General features: G+C 45.5%; 1 protein-coding gene across 3 annotated transcripts in view; it reads left to right on the top strand.

The window, feature by feature from the left end:
* The window catches only part of ST6GALNAC3 (ST6 N-acetylgalactosaminide alpha-2,6-sialyltransferase 3), a 336,438-nt gene that overhangs the window by 142,587 nt on the left and 167,741 nt on the right, over positions 1-26,110 (top strand). For all 3 annotated transcript variants that reach the window (XM_034778727.1, XM_034778728.1, XM_034778729.1), the window contains exon 2: positions 11,438-11,629. In XM_034778727.1, coding sequence (XP_034634618.1) covers positions 11,438-11,629 — 192 coding nt within the window. The remainder of the gene's footprint in view (positions 1-11,437; positions 11,630-26,110) is intronic.

The following is a 26,110-nucleotide window of genomic DNA, read 5'->3' as shown; positions in this document are numbered from 1 at the left end:
TACATACTGTCAGGCCCATTTCTGGTAGCAGATTTCAACTTTTTGAAAGGGAACCTTAATGGAAGTTTCAGCAGAAACAAAATTGCGAGTCAAGCGTCTGACAGAGCATATAGACCAGATGTCAATTACTGTAGTTAGTTTGCTCTTAACACATTGTCTGCCACAAACACACGTTTCTATACAGGAATCATGTGGCTCACAGAATAAGGTATTTCTGGAAAGCTAAGCGTTAAAACTAAGAGGGAGGCATTTTTCCTATAAACGGTTTCTCAGCAGGTGAAAAATAGCTACAATCAGGTGGGTCTTCAGTAAATAGTAGCAACTATTTGCCAGGTTGAAAGATCCACAAATTCTTGTACCAGCACTTCTATTTACAGGGAAGTGTTCTTCAAGTTGTATGTGTGTCTGAAAGCTTGTCAGACTGTTGGTAAGTGGGCACTAATCCAGAGCAAAAGGCAGCTGTGCTGCAGAAGCTATTTTTTTTACCTAGTACCACAACATCTTGCTTACTGCAGCATCACGTAGAATTCATGTTCATAGCTGTGCAAAGTACATTTATAGCTACTGATCAAGTTTGAGCCCAGTTCTGCAGGAGCACATCAATTAATCAATAGCAAATTCAGAGAAATCACCCCTAATGAAGGGATTGATCTGATATCAACCTTATTTTAGGGAAAAACAGATCTTGTGCATGTATTTCTAAAGCCCAACTTTGAAATGTGTCTCTCTTTGCCATTTTAATAGGTTAGATTCTAAGTGGTAAACTAATAACTTTTAAATTACCGGAAAGATTCCAGTTACAGAGCATCTAAAATGAAATACTAGACTGATAGAAAGACTGTCTTGCTCAAAAGTTCAGGTTGCCCTTCTGGCAATGCAGTTTTTTTTTTTTTAGTCATGCAGATTCAGTTGTGAAGACTACATATTCATACTATGTTTGGGAGGAGACTGGTTGTGTTGCATTTTCATGGGTCAGCAGTGTTGATGGACTACTCAAAAGATTGCAAGTGCCTATCAGCTGAAGCTAAGGTTCTATGTATGGAAATAACCAGTGACCCTAGACCAGGGGTCTCAAACTCAAATGACCATGAGGGCCACATGAGGACTAGTGCATTGAACCGAGGGCCACATCACTGACACCCCCCCCGTCGCTGCCTCTGGCCCCACCCCCACCCCACCCCTTCCATTAGGCCCCGCCCCTGCCCCACCTCTTCCCACCCCTTCCCTGCCCCATTCCAACCCCTTCTCTGAAGTCCCCACCCCAACTCTGCCCCCAGGGGGGTGCAGAAATGGTGCAGGGTGCGGCGGGGCTCAGGGCAGGGAGTTGAGGTGCAGTTGGTGTGCAGGGTGTGGCAGGGGGCTCAGGGCAGGGAGTTGGTGGGTGGGATGCAAGAGGGTGAGGGGTGCGGCAGGTGGCTCAGGGCAGGGAGTGCAGGAGGGGTGCGGGATGCGGCAGGGGGCTCAGGGCAGGGGGTTGGGGTGTGGGATGTGGCAGGAGGTTGGGGTGCAGGAGGGGTGTGGGATGTAGCAGGGGGCTCAGGGCAGGGGGTTGGAGTGCAGGTTGTGAGCTCCAGCCCGGCGCCACTTACCTAGAGTGGCTCCGGGATGGCAGTGGCACGCACCAGGGCCAGGGCAGGCTCCCTGCCTGCCTGCCTGCCCTGGCCCCCAGCCCCGCGCTGCTCTGTTCCAGGAAGCAGCTGGAACCGTGTCCCTGCAGTCCCTGGGGGAAGGGGGGGGCTCAGGGTTCCGTGTGTGTGCTGCTCTTGCCGCTCCTCTAAGTAGCTCCCATTGGCCGCGGTTCCCTGTTCCCGGCCAATGGGAGCTGCGGGGGGCGGTGCCTGGAAGGAGGCAATGCAGGAGCCCTCTGCCTCTTTCCCCCTCCCCCCCCGGCCCGAAGGGGTGTGCTGCCAGCTGCTTCAGAGAGCGGCACGGGGCTTGCAATGCCACAGGGGGCAATCATGCGGGTAGGCAGAGGGGTAGGAGGGGGGCGCGGGGAGCTTGGCGGGCCACACGCAAGAGCCCCGCAGGCCGCGTGTTTGAGACCCCTGCCCTAGAATATGGCAGTGAGCAAAAACAAAGATGGTTGTTGGAGAGCTGGAATGGTTTTTAAGTCTTCAAAGGAGCTATTCATAATAAGACAGGAGTGTGTTGATAAAAAGGTTTTGAATCATATTAAAACAGTGGGTTAATAAGGAAAAAATAGTAATGCAAATTAATTCTTAAGAAGACATTGCAGAATTGAGTCTGCTCAGAACCTTCATATGAACTTTCAAATATAGTAAGTCTTCCATTTTATACTTAAGTTGTATTTTCCAAATATCTCTCTTCCATCTATAGTTCTGCTTTAAAATTTCCCAGTTTTCCATTAAATAACTTTATAAAATTACTTAAGTATGTATGGTGTTTCCTATAGGAATACTGCATGTAACACAATAATCTAGTTATCTAAATGTTGTTTAGTTATTTGGGGCTAAATTTAAATAACAGCAATTATCCTACACATAACAGTCAAGGCTTTTAAGATTGATCACTGTACATCTTCAGTTCCTTGGACAATGACAAGTATGGCAGTTCTCACTTCTGGGTCCCTCAGTTGTGCACAGTTGAGGCAGATGAGATCAAGGATCATGTCTTTAGAATTGTGTAAAAGCTCAGCAGTGACAGTTTTACTGATTTTCCAATGCTCTCTGCAGAGGTCAATGCTCTTTATTTTGTTTTTCAGCTATGCCAGCAGTCATATTTCTATGATTCCTACTTCTTTGCTTTGTGTGGGTCCGTTTTTTGGATTTAAACACGAGCTTTTTTCCCCTCAGCCTCTGCTGGCCAGGTCACCTGTTGCAAGATGGCTTGGTCATGCTAGTCTCATGGATAATGCAAAGGTGTGAGGTGCTCCAGCTTCAGCAAGAAAATTTCTTGCTTTGTAAAGGAGACAGATGCCGTTTCTGACCCAGCTACTTGATACTTCAGGGGACTTTATTTACTTCAGAGTTAGAAGAGTATCCTGAGGTTGTTGGCCACTCACAAAGTGAGAGAGGCAGAACCTTGTTTCATGAATGCAGCTGAACTGACAAAAGATAAAACAGAGGGCAAGACAGAAGACAGAGCCCGCTGGGCAAGGCTTTCTTCTTTGAATGTCAAGGGGCTACTGACTCTAGTAGCTCCAAAGGGGTCCTTGCTGCCATGGAATGTACAAAACTGGTCACAGTGCACCCTCACTAACATACAAGTAGTCAGTCTTCAGGCAAGCATCTGACCTGACATAACAGCTCAAAACCACCAAGCAAATATCCTAGACCAGTAAGGGCTAGAGAGCTTCCTCCTTCTTTTCCAGATAGTCATCCACAGTCACGATGCAAGGTCGGACTCTAAGCCATCTTTGTTGCAAGATCTCACCCCCAAGAAAATGAAAGGGTAAAGAAGCACTTAGTGCCCTGGCAATCTTTTTTTTAGCCAGTGAGTTCAGTATTCTGTCACTTTGTCAGTCCATATAGCATTCATTATAGCAATCTCTTATGTATTCAGAATGTTTGGAAATGGGGAATGTGTCAACTGAGCAGCAGTTTTGCACATTCACAATGACAAAAATTGGCCCCGAAGGCAGTACGTCATTCCACTGTTCCCAAGAGATTATTTTGCTATCTTGTCGCCCAAATCCTCCTCATCTGAAGGAAGTGTTGTTTGTTACAACTGATGTAAGGAGAGTCATAGGATCAAAACGATAAGCAAAACAAACCTCATGCTGCTTTTGTCTTCAGTTATCTATGGTCCGATATTAGAAAGATGGATAAAATATATCAGAAGAATATATACAAGGGTTTCTTATTCCTTAAGGGCCTCAAGATATTTCTCCTTGAAATTTTTAGTAATGTCATATATAAAAAGAGCAGGAGATGAGACATTGAAGGTAGCCACCTGGTATTCCATCCATGCTTACTGTGGTGAGTAATCGTTGAAGTTACCTCTGAGCCTGTGCCTGCTTAAGCCTGATGAGTCATCCCTGAGCCAGAGTGTGTGATGAGTCACAGAATCATAGAAGATTAGGGTTGGAAGAGACTTCAGGAGGTCATCTAGTCCAACCCCCTGCTCAAAGCAGTCATCACAGGCAATTCTCTGCAGGACTTGTGATAGGCTCCATGCCATTCAACCAGGGTTCAGCCAGTCCACGAGCAAGGACCCACCCAGGTGATCCTAAGGGAAGCAGTCTCTCCAGTCTGTTCAACATCACTACCTGGCTGGGAGCACTCCCACTGACAGGTACGTCTGACCAACTGCCTGTGCTCCAGCTCTTGTTCCTGCTCCTTCTCTTTTCCAGGCCTGCTCCAGCCTGCATCTTCTTCTGCCTCTGGTGGCCACCTGATGGCGCTGACATTTTCTCAACATATTATAAGCTCTACTCAGGGTCAATAGCTGATGAGGCCACTTTTGGTAGAAAGGTTCTCCAGGCCAACACACAGGTCTGGCCCATATTTTTTTTTATTGCAGAGTTTCTGTTTCTACATAAGTATTATGAGGGAATTTCTGCTCCTTGCTCCAGTGCTTCCCTGCTGGTCATGTTCCAGGAATAAAGCACAGCAGATATATCCTGGTCCAAAAATACCCTTTCATCTTGTCTTGCTAATTTCTATTCTTAAAAGCCGAGCTGTCTGCCAATCTCGCCCCAGTCCTTTTTTCTTCTTCCCAAGGAGTGGAATCAAAAATCCACTAGCTGTCTCATGTTGCTCTTTGAGTGTTTTCAGATAAACTTTCACATCTAGATGCAATGCAAATTTATCTCCAGCTATAGATTTGTTGCTAGTGGTTTTTGACACGCGAGTATATTTAAAAAAAAAATCTCTTTACTAGGGCCTGGTCCCCACTTAGTCCGGACTTCGGACTAAGGTACGCAAATTCAGCTACGTTAATAACGTAGCTGAATTCGAAGTACCTTAGTCCGAATTTACCGCGGTCCAGACGCGGCCGGAAGTCTCCCCCCGTCGACGCCGCATACTCCTCTCGGCGAGCTGGAGTACCGGCGCCGACTGTGAGCACTTCCGGGATCGATCCGGGATCGATTTATCGCGTCTTAACCAGACGCGATAAATCGATCCCAGAACATCGATGGCGTGCCGCCGGACCAGCCGGTAAGTGAAGACTAGGCCTTATAAGCATTTTTGTGGTTATGGCATTTGCCATTTTCCAATGTTAATCCTGTTATACTTTTTAGTAGTTACAGTTGAAATTATATCTCTGGAGAGCTCAAGAAGAGCAGTCCCTGAATGACCATTAGCAGTTCTAGGCAGCTGTTCGCATGATGCCAAGGAGAGATGGATGCTGGAAGGAAGGACTGGAAAGCAGGTCTGGTGAAATATTTTTCTGAAGGAATTTCACTCTGTGGACTTTTGTGACAGAAAGTGACACTTGAACAAGGTGCTCAAGACTATAAAAGACAAAATAAAATAAATCTGGTTTTACATACAGTAGTTCACAAAATGAAACAAATTTGGTAAATGTAGCCGTTATTGTTTTCAATTGGAGGTATACTTGAGTAAAAATCAAATGAAGCTTGAAAACCTGAACCACTACAATAAAAGTAGTATAATGTGCAGGAGTATTTAAAAAAAATCGAGCTCTTTGTTATGGTCATAAAAGTAAGTATTGTGAAACAAGTACAATATTACACCGTATCATGTCATTTAAGAGACTCCAAACATACATGTTAATCTTTACCTCTCACTTTTCCTTCCAGGGTCACTGTTACCATGTATTCATGAATATAGTGGATAGAAAAAGATCTATAAAAATCAATTTCTCCCCAAAATGTATTATTTTAAACTGCTCTTTGGGGCATGGAATTGTCTTTATTAGTGTCTTGTACTGCACCAAGCTCACTGTTGGCATTTTACAGATGATAAAATAATAGTAATAGCTGTCTTGACAGAAAGCACTGGTCTAGTGCTTAGATTAGGGGACTGGGAGCGAATTTTGTTGCTGATTTACTGTGTGGCCTTGGGCAAGTCACTTAAGCCTTGGTTTATATATCTGTAAAATGGATAGAATAGCATTTAGTTTTTTACCTCACAGGAATACTATGGGACTTATTATTACTTGTAAAATGTTTCGAGAGACTTTTCCATATATTGTTCTGCAAGTGACAAATTTTACTGGTTTACTGGTTGGTTCTGGATCTAGGAGTTAGTGTGGGGAACGCTGTAAAGCAGATACTTACTACAGACCTTTGTAGAATTTACTACAAGTTGTGACACTGCTTTGTCATACTGAAAATGTTTTCTTTTTTGTTAAACCTGTAAATTATTACTAGCCCTGTTAGACAACAGTATACAGCACAAAATACTACAGATCCATTTAAATGTGTTACCAATCCATCAAAAATGATGAAACTGTAAAATGTTGTTGTCACATCGATATTCCTTATCAGATCATAAAAGAAAAATAATTCTACCTCACTCAGAAAACTGTCAAATTCTTGTTAAAATAAAACTAACGAGTCACACCGGTAACTGGTAAGTCCCCAAAATGTAGGTAATGCAATGGTTATATATGTTAAACCACATTAGAAACCATACTGTCAAATATAGACACACACACACTAGTTTCATCATTCATGTTTTATTTCCACAGAGCTTTCCTCGGAATCCTAACCAGCAACATAGTATGACAGTCCTGTGATTATATAACAACATACTGTATATAAATTCAAGCCTAGAAGGAATGATTCATCGTGCCTACTGCATGATGCTTATTGATTTTGATATACATCCTAGACAGAATGATTCTGATTGCCAAGAAATAAACAAAAATTGGGATTCTATTATGGATATTGAATGAAAAAAAGAGAACAAGAAAGAAAAATGGCTAGTGTCCCAGCAACTTCCCTGTCTGAGGTAATCACAAGTATTGCATTGCATATATTCAAATCCCTTCAGTTCATCCAATTTTATCAGAGTAGCCACACACATAAATTTTTACCCTCAGTGAGCATCTACTTTGGTTACTGAGTGAAGTTAACAAACAAAAGCCTGTTGGCCACTGTAAACAAATATGGTAATTTTCTTCTAGCAACTCCCTGCTAGATTAAAGTCTAGCACTGTTGTAAAAGGAATAAAAGCATCTGAAAATTAATATAGCTTGAAAGTCAGCTATGAATCTGTTAAAAATGTATTATCTGCTATACCTTGCTACGGAACATGTTTAAAACTAGATATCTTTTAATTAAAATGCCAAGTGCATCAAAATGCCTATATTAAATTAGTTAGAAAAGTTTATAGATTGACACAGATTTTCATATAGATAGCGTTCCTGTCAGAGGAAATAGATTCTAAAAGTTTCTATTATTAAAGGGCTGTTTGCAACTACCTGAAATGAAAAGTAAAGCGGGAACAAGATTTTTCCCTATTGTAATTTGCTAATTTAATTCTGTATTGGTATGGCAAAATTTCAAATGATTGGTTTTGCGGGTGCTTAACATTTTGATGTGCATAAGATTTGAGATTAGCAATTGTGCAATAAGCTATAAATATGGCTCCATCCATATTTTAATGACCCAATGTGACTTAAAAAGCCTTGAAATCCAGTTCGAAATTGTAAATTTCAGGAAAGGAGAGGTGACAATGTCTATTTTTCAGCAGGGGGAGTTTACAAGGGACACTGCAGGAGGAATACCTATGAAAAAAGTTTTCTGAGTGGCTGGAAAAAAGCCTCTTTAGAGGGGTATACCTCTGTTTAAAGTGACAGGCATAGTATTTTTTAGGCATTGATCATGTGCCCTTTTTTTGCTTCTTAAGAAAGCCTGAAAGTTAGGTCGGTAGGGTCTTTTTCTGCTTGTTTTTTAACCAGAGCCATTCTGAGGGCTGTCAGTTCTGGTCTTCCTTGGTTTCTCTAGCAGCCTTGTTGTAGGAGGGTATGTCTCGGAGAATGGGTGCTTGTGGTTCTCACATCCTAATGAAATAAATGAATATGCTGAACCTTTAGCAAAAAGCTTCCTTTCTTCAAAAAGCTAAATAAACTTAAATGTGTGTTACCAAAAATAAAATAAATATCCAAATTTAATAGTTTGATTAAAAATCCCTTCAGCTCTCTTGTGAGGTCATCATGGCACTGTTTCTCCAGACATTGTAGAATATTCTGTGTAAAGACACGCTCTGCATTTCTAATGCAGAAAAATTCCTCCCTCTGACTTTTTTTAAAGAAACCTTTTAGTATTTATAGGAAAGCCAGCTGGGGGTGATTGCAAATGGTGATAACTTGATTCTCACGACCTGGTTGAACCTTCCACACCCCCTCCAAGGAGTTATTAAAGATACAGTGCTCCTCTCTGCCCCCTCATCCCTTGCGTGAGCGGTGGGCAGGGCCTCGGGGAAGAGGTCAAGCGGGGGTGGGGCCTCAGGGTGGAGAGCAGGCAGGCTTCAGGGGGAAGAGGCCAAGCGGGGGCAGGTCCTCGGGGTGGAGCATGGGCAGGGTCTCAGGATAAAGAGACCAAGCAGGGGCAGGGCCTTGGGGCAGAGTGTGGGTGGAGTCTCATGGGAAGAGGCCAAGAGTAAGTGGGACCTTGGGTGGAGCAGGGGTGGGGCCTTAGGCGGAAAGGGTGGAGCCCAGGTGGGGCCTTGGGATGGAGCATTGGGTGGGGCTTTGGGGGAAGAGGCTGAGTGGGGGCAGGACCTTGGGTAGAGCGCAGGTGGAATGGGGGGTGGGGCCACAGTCTGGGCACTGGGGCCAACAAAAGATTAATCCGGACCCGCGGGTGCTGAGCACCCCTGTTTTTTTTCAGTTGGTGCTGGAGTCCCAGAGCACCCCCGGAGTCAGCATCTATGATTAAAGGTCTTCAGTAAAGCTGGAAGGTAGACAGCTATCTATTGGTGACAACTGTTGGTGGTGGAATAGAATACAATGCCATGTCTTGTAGTTGTGTGTTTTTTCAAACGAGACTTACAGATGTAGTGGAAACATGCATTCAAATACATTCTGGCAATCCCCTTTAAATTGTTGCATTATTTAGTGGGCGGAAAGTCCTAAATGGGGTAAATAATCCAACAAATTTATACCTCTCATTGCTTCCTGGATATTGCTGTGCTGCACAGCCTGGCCACTCAGAACTGTTAAAAGCTTTCATATATAACCAAACAGATCCTATTCCATCTGGAATGGCACATGTGCCCATGCTAGCCAACTTGATGCAATATAATGTACATCTTTTGTAATGCAGTTGATGAGATGTTCACAGGCTCTTAGTGTTTCTGGAAGTTAGATCTGCTATTCTATTATACTCCTATTCTGCCCTTCAGACTGCTTGCTTTAACTTTTTTTTAACAGTTTATGAATAACTTGCCTCTTATTTTATTCACTAAAACTCATCACTGGAGGGAGCACCTCTCCTAGTTTCCATTCTCCCCTCAGTAACTCCTTTCTCCCTGATTTCCCATCTCAACCTGTCTTGCCTCCCATTACTCATAAAACTACTGTTTTCCAAGATGTCAAAACAGACAAATCATCTAATTAACCTACCATAACTATACTGCCAACTGCAGTGTATATGGGAATAGCTTAGTAGCTCTTTATATAATCTGTGAACCCTCTAGTGGTGCTCACTGTGTTCAGAAGCCACCAGAACCCTACTAGAGCGGTAGTATATATATTAAGCTAGTCCTTGCATGTTGTATATATTTAATAAACATGGTTATTTAGACCCTGCCAAGCTCATGTGGTTCTTTTATATAATGTTTTCTGTGAAAGGAGAAAAACACACAACACCAACATTACCCAGAACTGAATTTTAATTTCTCCAGTCTGTTGACTACTCAGTATGTAGTCAAATGAAACTCCAGGTCAGGAAAAGATTATATCTTTACATACTTGAGTCTTTTGCCCTCTCATTCTTCTCTCCTTTACAACAGCTAGTATCCACACGTAATAGCCATTGCAGATATGCTACTTGGGCTAGTTGCAGCTATTCTGGATTGCAATTAAATACAGACATTAGCAGTCAGCTTTTGACATCCATCAGTAAGAGATAATATGTACTTTAAACACTGTACCGTCTCAAAGGGCTTGATTTATTTCTTCTTACTGAAGCTCCATTAATACGGCTGTTTACAGTGATGGAATTAGTTTCAATAGAGTGATTAAATAGAAGCAAACGAGGTAAAGCAATAATCCAATGGGAGTAATATATAAATACCTCAAGCCTATAAATGGCATATTCCTCCAACAAAACCTTTAAAACAGTGTTTTCTGTAAACTATATAGTTCTGTTGTGTCTAAATTCCTTAGCCACTTGCACTAGCTGGACATGCTTTGTCCCTAAGTATATCTCTACCCCGATATAACACGACCCGATATAACACGAATTCTGATATAACGCGGTAAAGCAGTGCTCCGGGTGGGCGGGGCTGCGCACTCTGGCGGATCAAAGCAAGTTCGATATAATGCGGTTTCACCTATAACGCGGTAAGATTTTTTTGGCTCCTGAGGACAGCATTATATCGAAGTAGAGGTGTAGTTTGGAAGCAATTTCTCTGCTCTTGTTAAAAGTGCAGGACTCATCAAGTGATATGTTAAGTCATTATGTTGAAATGTGTCACCATCCTGCAGCTGTAATTAATACGTTTTCCTGGTTAGAAGACTAGGTGGGTTCAAGTTTAGGTGGATTAGAGGTGAGTATCAGGGTTTAAGTGGACACTCAAGAGACCTTTTAAATTATTAACAATTGAGGTCAACTTGTCCTTGGTAATAAGGGCTCACTCTGTAAATCTGTGAGCCTGGAAAGAAGCGGAAAGTCTGGCCCGCTTTTTCTAAGGAATGGAAGGGTCAGATTCTGATTTCAGTTACAGTATGTAAATCCAGGGTAACTCCACTGACTTTATTGGAATGATTTAGAATTAACATGTAATAAATGAGATCAGAATCTGTTAAGAGAAAGGGACAGTCTTCTCTTATCACTTTAGCCTATACAGATATCATTGTGTATTTTGTTTCAGTGCATCAGCTTTGTGCAAAAGTGGGAGTACCAGTCATGTATGCCATGTCAGGGAACTACAGATTGAAACTGTCCAAATTTTGATTTTATAGTGACATTCCAAGATGAATTTTTCATGTAAAATGCATCCAATTTTTCAGCCAGCTATATAGCTGGTTAATATTTTTGCCATTTTGATTAAAATTGGGATGAATTTTTTCACAAGAAATTTTTTATTTTTTCAACCAGCCCTAGGCAAAACTCTTAAAACAACTGAAATTCAAGTTTTAAGATGCAAAATTATTCAGTTGCCTATCTTACTGGGATCTAGCAGCATTAGCAGTTACAACTCCCTGCAGTAGGCACAAGCAGATAAAACTTGGAAAAGGGAAAGAGTACTTACTGTGGATATTGCATATATAGATTTGTTGTTGTTTGAAACTGATCCTTATATTTTTAGTAAAACACTTTCTTTTTTTCCAATTTTAGAGAAAGTCCATTATTGCAATAAGTTTCATAGCAGCATTCCTCTTCGTCATCGTTCGCCTTACAAATGAAGTAAACTTCCCTTTGATTCTAAACTGCTTTGGACAAACTGGTGTAAAGTGGATGCCGTTTTCCGACAAACAAAGGCGGCCTCTCAGAACTCACTATGGATATATAAATGTAAAAACACAAGAGGTAAGAACTTCTACTAGAGTGATGACTAGAAAGGATCAATAAATTTGGTAACTAAATGAAGCATTTGAAAAACAACAAAGCCAACCATGTGCTCAACAAACCCCCATTTCACTGGCCCCAGACAGGAGTTTTAACTGTCCTGACAGAAAATGTCCCACTGAAAAATCTAAGCAAGCAATGTTTTTCAACACCAAAGGAACCTTTTAAAAATTTGGATAGTTTAAACTCTGTAATCTCCATAACCAGAGCTTTAAAAAAAAAACAGTAAACTGGACTCAAAATTCTGGGTAGTTCTTTTTGGGAGATGGCAGGAAGGAAGGGCACCATTCAGCAAAAGTGTATGAATAAGAAAGCAAGCATCAGATTAGTGTTTTGTGGGATTTAATTTAAATATTGCATTAATATTTAGTTTACAGCATGTCAGTTTATTTTGAAAATTGTTGGATTTTCATTTCCATTGTGTATCATATGGTGTTTTAACTAGTGGTATTTTATCATTTGCAAAATGTTTGGATTGGGTCTTGTGGATAAGCCATCTTGTCAAGATGCCAGATTACATCAACTCCAGTACTTTAAGGACTCTGATGCTATTGGCACTCTTGGAGGTATTCCTGTATTAATTATTATTATTAGTTATATTTATTATTTATTATATTTATTTTACTGAAATCTTCTCCACTCTGTCTTCAGAATTTGTTTGCTATTTGTGCATAAGTGCAAATCCTTCAAATAAATTCAATAACATTAAAACATGAATTTGTTTTACAAGCTCTTCCTGATCGTTATTCCTTTTTTACACTGGCAAGCAGTAAAATGCTTTTACAGTCCCATTTTCTTATTTTCTTTGTTTGGTTTATTTTGCTTAAGGAGGTAATAATTATTAGATTCATGTACGGAGTACGTTGAATATATCTGCTTTGAGAATGAAGGTATTTTTTCCACTTTGTGAGTGCAGCTGTTTTTCATTTAGTTTTCTAACTGCACTGGGTAGGTTAATTGTTTCACCATTACAGTGTCAAAGGTTAAAACCAGAGCAAGAAATTGTAGTTTTGTAGCGAGTTATTTTTTAAAAGCTTTTAACATTTGTAATGAATGTAGTGTTCATGAAGAATGCAGAATTGAGAGCCCTGGAGTACATTTGCCTACAGAACAAGCACAGGACATGCAGCAGGAAAGAAGGCTTCCTAAGTCAGTGAGTGAAATCCTGGCCTCATTGAAGTCAACGGGAGCTATGCCATTGACTTAACTGGGGCTGGGATTTCACCCAGTGTGCCTTAAACCTAAAACCTATTGAGGAACCCATTGAGGGAGAAAGGGCAGTTAATTCTCCATGCCAGCTAATGAAGTGCACCTGTCTCCCGACATTGCTGACTGCCCACTGCGGTGGTGGGTTTGAGATGAGGACACTATGTGAACTGGATGAAGGCCACCAACTTGTGTAAAATAAGCCACCAAAATCATTTGGTCACTTCCAATCTGAACTGGATTCAAACCGGCAGCCTTGGAGGAGAAGAGCTTAATATCCTATTGCTGTTGCCCTGAACCAGCTCGTTCGCCTAAAGGTTAGATGTGGATGTAGAAACACGGGTAGTTCCACACTTACTGATTTGTTTACTTAACGTATTTCAAAGGTACTGCCGTTGTGAGGTGTCCTTCCCAGTGAGGGTAGAGAGACATGCGCTACCTTTGCTTGAGCTAGTGTGCTAAATATAGCAGTATGACTGCGTGGCAGCCACCCAAGTATGTACCCAAGCGGGTCGGGCAGGATTGTGCTTGGGCAGCTAGCCTGAGATGCTACTATGGCTACACTGCTAGTTTAAGCTTGAGTGTCTGTGCTGGGAATCTCATGTAGATGAGCCCATACATCGGAGATGGAACTGAATGGTCTGATAGTCAGTGACTGATTAATCGATTAGCAAGACATTATTTGCAATGTAGCTGAGGCCACGGAGGATTTTTTTAATTAGTAACTTTAATTGTTTTCCCCCTCAAACATGCAGATTACATTAATATTTGCTAATTAACAATGATGAGGAGGATATCGAACATGCCTTGCTAATTGTGAATACTCTGCTCTTGAATTAATTATTCCCTGTGTGAGGGAAATTTTTTGTGTCGGCTGTGTGAAAAGCTTTCCTGCAGCTCGCCTTTGTAACTCACTCACAGCCTTTTTAGACTAATAGTTTTTATTTTAGATTGAATGCATTAGAAGTATAAATTACTATGTATGTATATGCTGTACCCTATATATTAAAATGATTAGATACCCTTCTGCCTTATTGGTGGAATCCTAAAACAGATGTTGTCTCATCCAACAAGGTGCTGAGTTCAATTCCCTCTAACTTCAGAGTTCAGATGTTCTTGCGGTGTTGTGTGCTGCTAATGTACAACTTCAAACTGTCTGTCTTTCTCTGCCCCTCCCCCCATCCTTGATGCATGCACCCTGTGTACTTCCCTGTCTCCTTGTACCCCATCAGAGCCCCAGTCTTGTCTGCTGCCACTCTACATTCTCTTCTATGCTCTGCCTTTCTGATAGCTCTTTGCACTTCTTTCATCCCTCTGCTCCATTCCCCTTCCCTCCCTGCCCCCCCCCCCCCCCCCGCCGTCTCCCCCACAGCCTCCCATTCTGAGGCAAGGGAGAATGCTACATACTACTTTGCATACATACTCTAGTACCCTGCCTCCCCAGAGTTACTGAAAGGCACTCTTCTTCAGTAAAGCAACAAAACAGAACACATTAATGCCATGCCATTTCAGTCATCTGTCAAGACAAAAAGGTGAGAAAAATGTTTAAAGATGAACTACACATACACTTTAAGATATTTTTCCTGATGTTTACCATGTTCCCCCCCAAAAAAAACCTCTACCGTGGGATGAGCTATGGCATGTGAAATTTCAGGCAGTTGGTATCTTTTGGGGGATAACTGAATGTGATGGGACTTGGAAAATTTGGCATGTTATGAGAAAGTAGTACTCAGTAATTAAGGTTAAAGCTATCACTGATGCATAATAGGAAAGTTTATGCAATCAGTAAGTGGTGACATAAACATGTCTATTTATCACAAAATAGACAAATTTTAAAGGGTGATGCATGTATATCACTTGGAAATGTGAACATCTAACAGAATGCGGCAGCAAAAGGGATATTTCTAGTCCATTGTGTGCTGGAATTAGTAACATAATGACTTGAAATATTTTTCGCAAAAAATAACTAAAACATTTTAAGATGAAATATAACTAGATTACATGGGAGTACTTAGTAGATTGCAGTGAGAGACGTGATTTAACTATCCTTAATTAAGGCTGTACATAATACAATATTGTTGCTATGGTTTCCTTGAATTGTAGCTATAGCAACAGCTATAAAAATTGGTTTTGTGTTCAGTAAACATACTATATTTAATGTAAATCGGATATTAAGTGTTATTGTCCTGACCTGTTATGCTAAAACACACTTTAGTTTTTCTGACTAATGCAATATTTCTAAAATATAAGGTCCAAAGTTTACATTCAGGGGCTCATGGATTCCAGAGAATTTGCTGCAGCAGCATCCAATCCTTGCCCACTTTAATTCAAAATGGAATGGAATGCTGCCTAAGAAACAATCTGAGAAGATCCCCTTTTGAACCCGCACCCAGGGATATGTCCCCACACCGGGCGGGACCACCTGTGGGAGGCTAGGGCTAGCTGCTTCCACACTGGCTGTGGACCCGGCCTCCAGTTCCTGATAACAACCCTGAATGTGGCGGTCCCAGGTTCCCTACGTGAGACTTGGCAGAAATGTTAATATGATCATGTTATCTTTTTTGACTAACTTCTGCTAAGCCAAAGGAACAATTTGCATCCATCCATTCCAGCCAGTATCTTCCTATTCACCCCACCTATACCCGAGTCCCTGAAGAGAGGCCTCTGGGGGATGCAAGGAATGGATGAAGACTGTGCTTTGGAGCTGCTAGGCCCACTTCCTTTGGAGGCCTAAACACTTTGTGTTTATCCTTTCCCCATAGAACTTTTACAGAAAACACACATTTAATTTAAAATTGAATTTACTACTGGAAAAAAGCTCTATGATTAGCCCAGAGAAGAAAATGCACTCTTCACAGAACCAGTACTGCACAGGCAGCAGCACTCCCAATTTCTCCAAACTGATCTGCCACTCTTCCTAAAACCTGACCTGGAGCAGTTACTTATATAGATCAAAAATAAATTCAGTCTCATGCTCATTTTGAGCCCCATCTTCCTGCCAAGAGAATTGGTATCTGTTATAATGATGGTTTCAGTGGTGTGATCTTCTGTCGACTGTGACCTGTCTGAAGCCCACCTACCGTTTACAACGGCTAACAAGCAGCTCTCAGTTGGTAACCACTATCAGGCATTACTGGACTCAGACCAGTGATGATGGTAACTGTATTCATTCCAATCGCTTGAGCCATCTAGCTCCATTACAATTGACTGGGTATTTTAAAACTAGACTGGACAAAGCCTATGAGTATTCTATAGGGAATGGTCTTCCAGTGACAAGGAGATGGATGGGTTGGATGACCTTATAGGACTTTCCATCTCTAATTTATTTGATTCTATATCTCAAGCTTTTTTGTGACACTTCTGTTGAAATCTACTTTTTGAGAACTATCTTCTGCCTGTTTGTGAAAGTAACCTTTTCTCTTGGCATTTTTATTTTAAAGCAAGTATAACTTTAAGATATAGTGCTGCAACACTTACTTAATTGAGGGCTGTTGTCATTCTGATAGCTTCCTCCTCCCCTAAAAGCTCATGTGATCTTACTTGCAGTGTATCATAAACAGATATAGGAGAAACAGCTATCAAAAATTGCAACCCCACAACGAGATCCAGTCAAATTAGTGAACATCGTGTATTTAAATAGCAGCTTTATGACATCAGTTTTAAACACATTAGCAGTGTGAAGCCTTATACTAAGCAAGTCTAAAAGTATGCAAAGTCATATGATTGTAAACCCTGAAAAGTGACTTTTGAATTGTTTTTTTTATTCCACCATCAGTATTCATGGATTTACCATTTTCTTATTGATAGCAAATCCAGAATATAGCCACAATAATACTTAAAATCATTATAATAAATATATCCAAATACTGTACACAGGCTACACAGTGGGGTTGGAAAAGGTACGTTCTCAGATGGTCTACAAACTCCTACTGTAAACAAAGACTGTGAGTGATTAATGTTGTTGTCCATACAAATACAGTCATAACTCAGAAGGGAAGAGAGTGACTCCTTTGCTTTCAAAGTGCTTTCATGAATTGGACATTGAAAGTGCGCAGATACTCTGTTGATCAACCCTGTATAAAAACCTATGTAGAATAGAATAGACTGTAATAGTCATGTTCTTCTTTAAAAAAATCTCCAAACACCTAAAGGAATCCTTTTTTACAACGCAGTGATGTCTGCAAATCTAGAATGATGTGCAGTTCCCTAGAGCCTTTTGTCCAAGATCTCAGAGAAATTTAGGAACATTAAGCCATTTTACACTCAGGCAAATGGAAGCCCAGTGATGTTGTAGTTTGCCCAGTGCTTAATTTGTAATGAAAGAGGTGCTCGAGCCAATTTTTTACATTCATAACTGGTGCAGCAAGCCCAAAGGTGCTGGTGCTCTGAACTGCCAAGCCTCGAGGTGCTGGGGTTCAGCCCTGGCACAAGTTAAGCAATGAGTTTGCCCAAAGCTATACAATGGGAAAGTGTTGGAACCAGGATTGTAGTTCAGGAATCCTGACTCCCAGTGAGTTGCAACATTCTTAGATTCCAAAAGAAATGCTCACTCTGCACCTAGAGCACCAGTTCTGATCAAATGTTTGTAATCACTGCTTTTAAGTGGTTCTGGACACACACACACAAACACACACACAACCTTTTTTTTTTCATCCTGTCCTACTCAGTATAGCTGACTAAGTGTTTTTCAACAGAACTTTTTTAGTTGGAAAATTCAAATTAGTGAAAACTGAATTTTTTGTGTGTGGAAATGTGTTAGTTTTGACAGTCCAAGATGGACTGACAGAGGGAGAGACACACACATGCCCAGACATTTTCACCCCACCCCCAGAATGGCCAATAGCCCTCCTTGGATATAAAAGACACATTTCAGGTGAGTGCCCTTCTCACAGGGCTATTGGCAGTTTGGAGTGGGGTGGGGGAATAATGAAATGGAGCTCTTGTTTTCCAACCCGTCCTACTCTTCAGCAGTGTCATTGTGTGTTATAGGAAGATAAGACCTTTTGGAATATGAGAATCTTAAGATTGTCAGAGCCTGATATCTTCCCAAAGTTAAAGAATTGATACAAAGTAGGAAAAGGGTGCCTCCCTCCCCAATTTCACTTCACTGGAAAATGAGTCAAGAAAACACTATAGAAGAGCAGGAAGAAAAGCATAGATTGTAAGTCTTTTGGGGCAAGGACTGCCTTTTTGTACAGCACTAAGCCCAGTGGCATGCTTGTCCATGGCTAGGGCTCCTAGGTGTTAGCACAATACAAATAACAATATTTTTTAAAAAAACTTCAGGCTGCACGTTCAGAGAAGTTCACAGAGTCTCTTTCTCTTTCTCCATGATGTAGGAGCCAATGGGTTTCCTATTTTACTTTTTTCTGTGTTTCTTGTTTATCTTATTACACCACTTTGTCTCCATTTTCTAGGGCTAGATCCATACAGAACTGTTTTCTGACATGCAACTGTCCTAGCCGAATGAGTAATATATAATGCTGGAATGATTGATAAATAATAATCTGGAGTTTCACTTTCTGGAGGCAGTGCACGGAGTGGTTAGATGAGCTTACGTTACATGTGGTGTAAGTATTATGCAGAAGTCAGGAGAGCAAATGCAACTTTCATGTTACAGTGTCATTCTGGTTCTCTTGGGAAAGTATTTGGGTAGTTCATCCCTAAAGAGCTGAAGGAGCACTCCCTGGCTCAGAAGAGGCGATATGTTTCTGTTTATCAATTAGCTTTTTTTCCTTTCTGTAAAGAAGTAACACTATCTTTTTATAAAAAAGGTCACTTAAGGGAATGAGATTATATTAGAATAAGAACATTAGCAGTCAGTAGGTGGTGGTATTCTCTAGAGACCGGGGGTGCTGCAAAAGAATTGCAAAACATCTGATAATACACTTATCTGACTCCGAAAATAAAAGGAGCTGATTCTCAGCTGCTGTAAATTGCTGCAGATCTGCCCTAAGAAGAAGAAGAAAATTCTCATACCAGATTTTCCAAGGAAACGGGGAAAGAATTATGTGAACACAAACCAAATTTAGACTTTTTTTTTTTTAATAATAGACGTCTGACCACATTCATCCATGGTGTAATTTTATTGAAATCAGTGGAGGCACAACAAGGGTGCATTTGGCCTAATATTTACTATCCAGATGAATATCCCAATAATAAATAACACTAGGAGGCAGGACTGGATTTCCCTCTAGGCACAGTAGGCATGTGCCTAGGAGCACCAGCATTCTAGGGGCACTTAATAATTCAAATTTTGCTGCTCCCGGTCCAGCAGGTGGCAGGGCCGAAGTCAGGGTGGCTGAGGGGGAGTTGGCCCCATGCTGCCCTTTTGGAGCACTCTTCGCTCAGCCCAGCACACAGAGTCACCTCCCAGCGGGCCAGTGAGTCTGGCCATGGGGCAGGGCTTGGAAGAGAGGATCTCTGGGGACGGTTGGGGGGGGGCGCTGGGCAGTGGGGAGTCTCGGGGGCCCTGGAAAGCTGTAGTGGAGCTGCGCAGGGGGTACTGGGCAGTGGGGGTGTGTGTGGCGGGACGACAACTCACCGGCATGGCGCCACCTGCTGGTTGTCCAGGGAATTAGCTCTTTCCAGCCCAGAGCGCCCTCTACTGACTGATGTCTCACCTGCTGCTGGCCCCCGTGTCCCTCTCGGACCCCGGTGCCCCTTTATCTTGAGGTTCTGCCCTCCGCAGTACCCCACAGTCTGGGTCTCCCCTCCCAAGGGAACCCCCACCCTCTATCCCCACCTTGCCTCAGTGGCTACTGCCAGTCATCGTCTAACCCCCGCTCCCTGGGGCAGACTGCAGTCTGTAAACCACTCATCATTGGCCAGGGGGGTTGGACCAACTGCCTCTGACTATATCTGGGCTGCCCCTCTGCAGCCCTAGTACCCTTTTGTGGGCCCTTACTTCGGCCTGCAGCTTGGGGCTTTGCTAGGCTGCAGCTCCCCAGCTCCCTCAGCCCTTCCCCAGCACTGCTCCACCCTAGATACCATTCTCAGCTTCCAGGCAGCCAGGTCCTTCTCTCTCTGAGAAGCTAAAGAGAGTGTCTAACCTTCCTTCTGGCCCACCGCCCTCTTATAAGGGCCAGCTGGACCCTGATTGCACTGGCTGTAACTGTGTCTGCTTTCTAAATCAGCCCAGCTTTTCCATGGCCACAGCCCTCTCCCAGGGCTGTTTTAAGTCCTTCAAGGCATGGCAGGGTGACTACCCCGCCACAGGGGGTCTGTTGCATTGCATTTTAAAACCAAAACTATCCAAGGCAATAGGAAAATTGACATAAGAGGTTGGAACACAGGCTATATTGTGTATTTGCCTACCACATATGGAGAGTCTATCCTTTCAGTGCTAGAAAGTGCATAGTTATCAAACATATTTCTAAATAGGGATAGTAATGGGAAATGAGGAGGTAATTGTTCCAGTCACAATAGGCTGCATTCCTATAAAACTTCCGTAACTAAACTAAGAAATGCACAAAGAAAGTAAGGAAGGAAGCTTAAAAGTTAGTTTCTTTCTAGATACAAATATCACTGCGAATTACAAAAAGGACTAAAGATATACTATGAAATACTGAAGGAACAGTGGAAACACTGAGGAGCCTTGGAGGAAGATAAAGCACACATCAAGCTGGTATACAATGCAGAAGGCTGCAGCTGTTGAAAGAACCTTAGAGAATAGCATCAGACTTGGGTTAAGTGAAAACACCAGTTTTATACCAGTGTAGCTCACATGACTTCAGTGGAGTTGTTTCTCATGTGTGCTGGTGTAAGTGAGAAGAATCGGGTCTTGCATCATAAAATCCCACATCAACACAACTTATTATCATAGAAAATTGCTTGACTGTTAATATTTCACATATTAATGGCACCCATTCAGTCTTTTCTTTCAGGATCTTGTCTATTGTAATGTCTTAAGAATTCAAGTGATTTTTTTAAGAGAAAGAAGTCAAGTCAGTTCCATTTTCTTTCATAATTTATTGTATACCCCAAAAACTCTTCTGTTTTGGTTATTCTCATCTCACATCTCTTCAGACTCAGTAATTTCCTTATTACAATAATGGAGACAAAACTATATACTGTACAATGTTCTTCTGAATGTCTTACAAAGTTTCAAAAATAATTTCTGTTGAGGATCTATAGATGGAGTCAATGTACAATCCACTGTATAGACTGTTTTAATGAAGACCATGCTTGGAGACATTTCCTTTCAGGGGTGGTTAAAGTTTATTTGTACTAACTACACGAGAGTTGGGAGTCCTTGGTACACTCTTTAAAAATAAAATTTATATGTAGGACTCAATCAAACACTTCTGAGAGCGCAACTGCAGTAACAGTATTCATATAACACACATTCATAGAATCATAGATTCCAAGGCCAGAAGGGCCCGATGTGATCATCTCGTCTGACTTCCATAGAATGTCCCCAAAATAATCCCTACAGATCACTTTTAGAAAAGCTTCCAATCTTGATTTAAAAATTGTCAGTGTTGGACAGTTAATCGACCACTAATTACTTTCACCACCAAAAATGTACACATTATTTCCAGTTTGAATTTGTCTAGCGTCTGCTTCCAGCCATTTGATAATGTTATACCTTTGTCTGTTAGATTAAAGAGCCAATATGAAATATTTGTTCCCTATGTACATACTTACAGACTGTAATAAAGTCACCCCCTTAACCATCTCTCTTTAGAGCTAAATAGATTGAGCTCTTTGAGCCTATCACTATAGGGCATATTTTCTAATCCTTTAATCATCCTGAACCCTCTCCAGTTTATCAACATCCTTCTTGATTTATGGGCACCAGAACTAGACACAGTATTCCAGCAGCAGTAGCACCAGTGCCAAATACAGAGGTAAAATAACCTCTCTACTCCTACTCAAGATTCACCTGTTCATGCATCCCAGGATTACTTCAGCTTTTTGGGCAACAGCATCACACTGAGATCTCATGTTCAGCTGATTATCCACCTGTAGTGAGCCCATATTGGTGAACCGGGAAGTGGGCGGGCTCACCCGCCCACTACTAAAGGCCCCTCCCCCAGCCTAGCGGGAGGGACCACTGGACCCAGTACCAAATAATTACTTGGGACAACTAATAAAAAAAACAGGAAGCAAGGTGACGGTCAAAGGTTCAAAATCAGGGAACCGGATGGGGACACCGAGCAGAGAACCCCGGACAGCGCCCACTGCTCCTCGAAGGTGGCAAGGGAGCCAGCGGACGCTGCCCAGTGGAACTCCGCACGGAGACGTGAGACCAAAGAGGTACGGAAGTAGGCTCCACAGTCGCAGAGCACCCCCTCGGCCAACATCCTCTCCCTGGTATTATAGATGGTAAGTTTGGCCAGGGCCAGGAAGAGGTTGACGAGGAGGTCCCGCGACTTAGTGGGGCCACGGATAGGGTGTGCATAAATAAACAAGTGTGGGGAAAAGTGCAGCCAAAACCTCAACAAGAGGTTCTGGAGGAGTCGAAAAAGGGGTTGCAGCCTGACGCACTCAAGGTAAGCGTGCGCCAGGGTCTCCCTAATGCCGCAAAATGGGCAGGCCTCGGGAAGAGGGGTGAAACGCGCCAAGAACACGCCCGTGCTCACGGCTCCATGAAGGAGCCGCCAACCAATGTCCCCGGCGGGCCTGGGAACCAAGGTGGAATAAAGGCTGGCCCACCGGGGCTCCTCACCCTCCACAGGTAGCAGATAGTCCCTCCACTTGGTGTCGAGGCGGGACACGAGGGTGAGGTGATGCAACGTGTGGAGCACGAGCGTGTACAGATGGTCTCTGGGTGCGGTCCGAAATCGGACCGGCTGCAGAGCATGCAGCCGGCTCGGATTATGGGAACGGGGGAGCCGGGGGGGCTCACGGAACAAGGGCCCGAGAAAAAGGTCCGGAGGGCCCGGGGTGAGGGGTGGGCGGGGAGCGCCCTCCCGCAGGGCCCGCCACAGGAAGCCGAGAGCAGGAGGTGACAATGCAGTGCCCACCTCCTGGAGTACACGCAGAGGGGTCGCGAGGGTGGAGAGCCCCATGCGCCGACCAAACGCGCGGGGATCCACCCAGTCCCCTCTGGTGTAGTCCAGGAGGTCTCCGACCCTGGTGGTTTCCGCCAGGACCAACCTCCGGCTCACCGAGGGTGACTCCACCACCTGCACACGAAGATCGGGATTGTGCAGCAGGGGCTCCGCGAGGAGATCCACACCCTCGGTGGCCACAGTGGACCTGGTCGTCGAGAAAAGCTTCCAGGTCCGGAGAAGGTCCTGGTAGAAGACCGGCAGCTCCGAGAGGTCTCGCGGAAGACCTCTCGGGTGAAGAAAAAGGAGCTGCCGGTCGTATCGGAGCCCTCGGAGACGGCGGAGGAAGGCGTGCGCTAACGTGCTCCATGCCGGACTACCCGCGCCATAAAGGAGCCGCTGCAGGGCCTGGAGGCGGAAGACATGGACCTGGCTACGAAGGCAGACCAGGCCCTGTCCCCCCTCCTCCAGGGGAAGACTCAGAACCCCCGCAGAGACCCAGTGCAGTCCAGGCCAGAAGAACTCCAGGGCTATCCTCTGGAGCCTGGCCAGGAGTCCCTGGGTCGGGCTCAGGGTGTTGAGCCGGTGCCAGAGCATGGACAGGACGAGCTGGTTCAGCACCAGCGCCCTCCCCCGCAGGGAGAGACACCGGAGCAGTCCCGTCCATCTCCGCAACCGCCCACACACCCTGGCCTCCAAATCCAGCCAGTTCTCCGACGGAGAAGGATGCGTGGCGGAAAGATAAACGCCTAGATAGAGCAGCGGACCCGCGCTCCACCGAATGGCTTGAAGCGCGGGTGGGAGGGAGCCCGCCTGCCAACCGTCCCCGACCACCAGGCCAGAGCTCTTGACCCAGTTGACCCGGGCAGAGGAGGCGGCCGAATAAACGGCCTGGCAGGCCTCCACCCGCACCAGATCCGCTGGGTCCTGGACCACGAGGAGCACGTCGTCGGCGTACGCCGACAGGACCAGCCGCAGCTCCGGCTCCCGGAGCACCAACCCTGCCAACCTCCGACGGAGGAGGCAGAGGAAGGGCTCGATCGCCAGAGCGTACAGCTGGCCCGAGAGGGGGCACCCTTGCCGTACTCCCCGCCCGAAGCTGACCGGCTCGGTCAGGGTCCAGTTGAGCTTGACCAGACACTCCGCCTCAGCGTACAGCACCTGGAGAAAGCCCACAAACTGGGCCCCGAAGCCGAACGCCCGCAGAGTGCCCAGGAGATACCCGTGGTCCATCCTGTCGAACGCCTTCTCCTGGTCCAGAGACAGGAGGGCGAACGACAGACCATCCCTACGTCCCAGCTCTAACAGGTCCCGGACCAAGTACAGGTTGTTAAAGATGCTCCGGCCCGGGACGGTGTAGGTCTGGTCGGGGTGGACCACGTCCGCCAGCACGGACCCCAGCCGCAGCGAGATGGCCTTCGCTACGACCTTATAGTCCGTGCTGAGGAGCGAGACGGGACGCCAATTTCGTAAATCGCGGAGGTCCCCCTTCTTTGGCAACAGGGCGAGCACGGCTCGCCTGCACGAGAGAGGGAGGACCCCGCCCTGCAAGGACTCGGCCCAGACGGTGACGAGGTCTGGGCCGAGGACGTCCCAGAACACGCGGTAGAACTCCACGGTCAGCCCGTCCATGCCCGGAGATTTGTTAGTGGGCATGAGCCGGAGGGCTGCCGAGAATTCGGCCAAAGAAAGAGGCAGCTCCAGCCGGTCTCGGTCGCCCGCGCTGACCGTCGGGAGCTCGGTCCAGAGCACCCTGCGGGCCTCGGCGTCGGTCAGATCCGGGGAGAAAAGAGCGGCGTAAAAGGCTCTGGCCCTGTCACGCATCTCCTCCGGATCCGTGAGGGGGACGCCGTCCTCCGCCAGGAGGCAGGTGACATGCTTTTTGGCCCCCCTCCGTTTCTCCAGGGCGTAGAAGAAGCGGGAGCCGCGATCCATCTCCCGAAGGAGACGGATGCGGGATCGAACAAACGCGCCCCGGGCCCGGTGGTCTTCCAGGGCCCGGAGCTCCTCCCGCTTCTCCCGGTACGCCGCGCAGAGGGGTGAATCCTCGGGGCCGGAGGCCAGACGCCTCTCCAGCTCCAAGACCTCCCGCTCCAACTGCCCTATCAGCGCATCTCGCCGCCGGCTGGCGCCCCGGGCGTAGTTCCGGCAGAAGAGCCGCGCGCGGACCTTCCCCACGTCCCACCACCGCCGCGCCGAGGGAAAGGCGCGCCGCTGCCCCCGCCAGGCCAGCCAGAACTCCCGGAAGGATGCCACGAAGCCCACGTCCTCCAGCAAACTATTATTAAAATGCCAATAGGCCGGCCCCGGCCGCTCGGAACTGAGAGAAGCCGTCACGGTCACCAGATGGTGATCCGAGAACGGGGCCGGCCGGACGCTGGAGGCATGGGCCCGCGCCAGATGAAAGCGGGACAGATAGATCCGGTCCAACCGGGAGTGGCGCGACCGGTCGTCCTCCACCCGGACATAGGTGAAGGTGGTGTCGTCGTCCGGGTGGTGGTCGCGCCAGACATCCACCAGGGAGTGATGGTCTACGATCTCCCTGAGGACGCCCGCGGCTGCCTGGGAAGACTCAAGCCCGGAGCGGTCCCGGTCCTCGAGGGTGGTGTTAAAGTCCCCGCCCAGGACCAGGCACTCGCGAGAATCCAGAGTGCAGAGGAAGGCCGCCGCCCGCTGATAGAAAGGCACGCGTTCCGAGCCCGCGGTCGGGGCATAGACGTTGACCAAGTTCAGAACCAGCCCCTCCACACGGGCTCGGACGTGCAGCAGGCGGCCTGGCACGACCTCGGCGACCCCCAGCACCTCAGGCCGCAGCCCCGGGGAGAACAGGGTGGCCACTCCAGCCGAATGGGCGCTGAGGTGGCTAAAATAAACCCCGTCTCCCCACTCCAGCCGCCAGCTAGCCTCGACGGCCGGAGCCGTGTGTGTCTCCTGCAGGAAAATCACAGAGTACCCCCCCTCCCGAAGGAGAGCACCTGGCTCCTGCGGAAACCCACCCTACAGCCCCGGGCGTTCAACGACGCAAAGGTGGTAGCTGTCATACGGAGGGCTGGGGCAGATCCTCACGGGCGGAGGGACCATCGGCCCCCAGCGGGCCCCGCAAGATCCCGGTTTCGACTCCGAAGGTCAAAAGGGAGTCGCGGAATCTGCGGGCCCGCCGATAGGCCGCGATGTCCCGCCGACCGGACCCCCGCCCCTCCCCCAAAAGCGCCTTCACGGCCCGGAGGACGAGATGGAA

The sequence above is a fragment of the Trachemys scripta genome, chromosome 8, assembly GCF_013100865.1.
Source record: "Trachemys scripta elegans isolate TJP31775 chromosome 8, CAS_Tse_1.0, whole genome shotgun sequence".
Lineage (NCBI taxonomy): Eukaryota > Metazoa > Chordata > Testudines > Emydidae > Trachemys > Trachemys scripta.
Note: the sequence above shows the minus strand (reverse complement) of the source record. Positions and strands in the feature narration are given on the sequence as shown.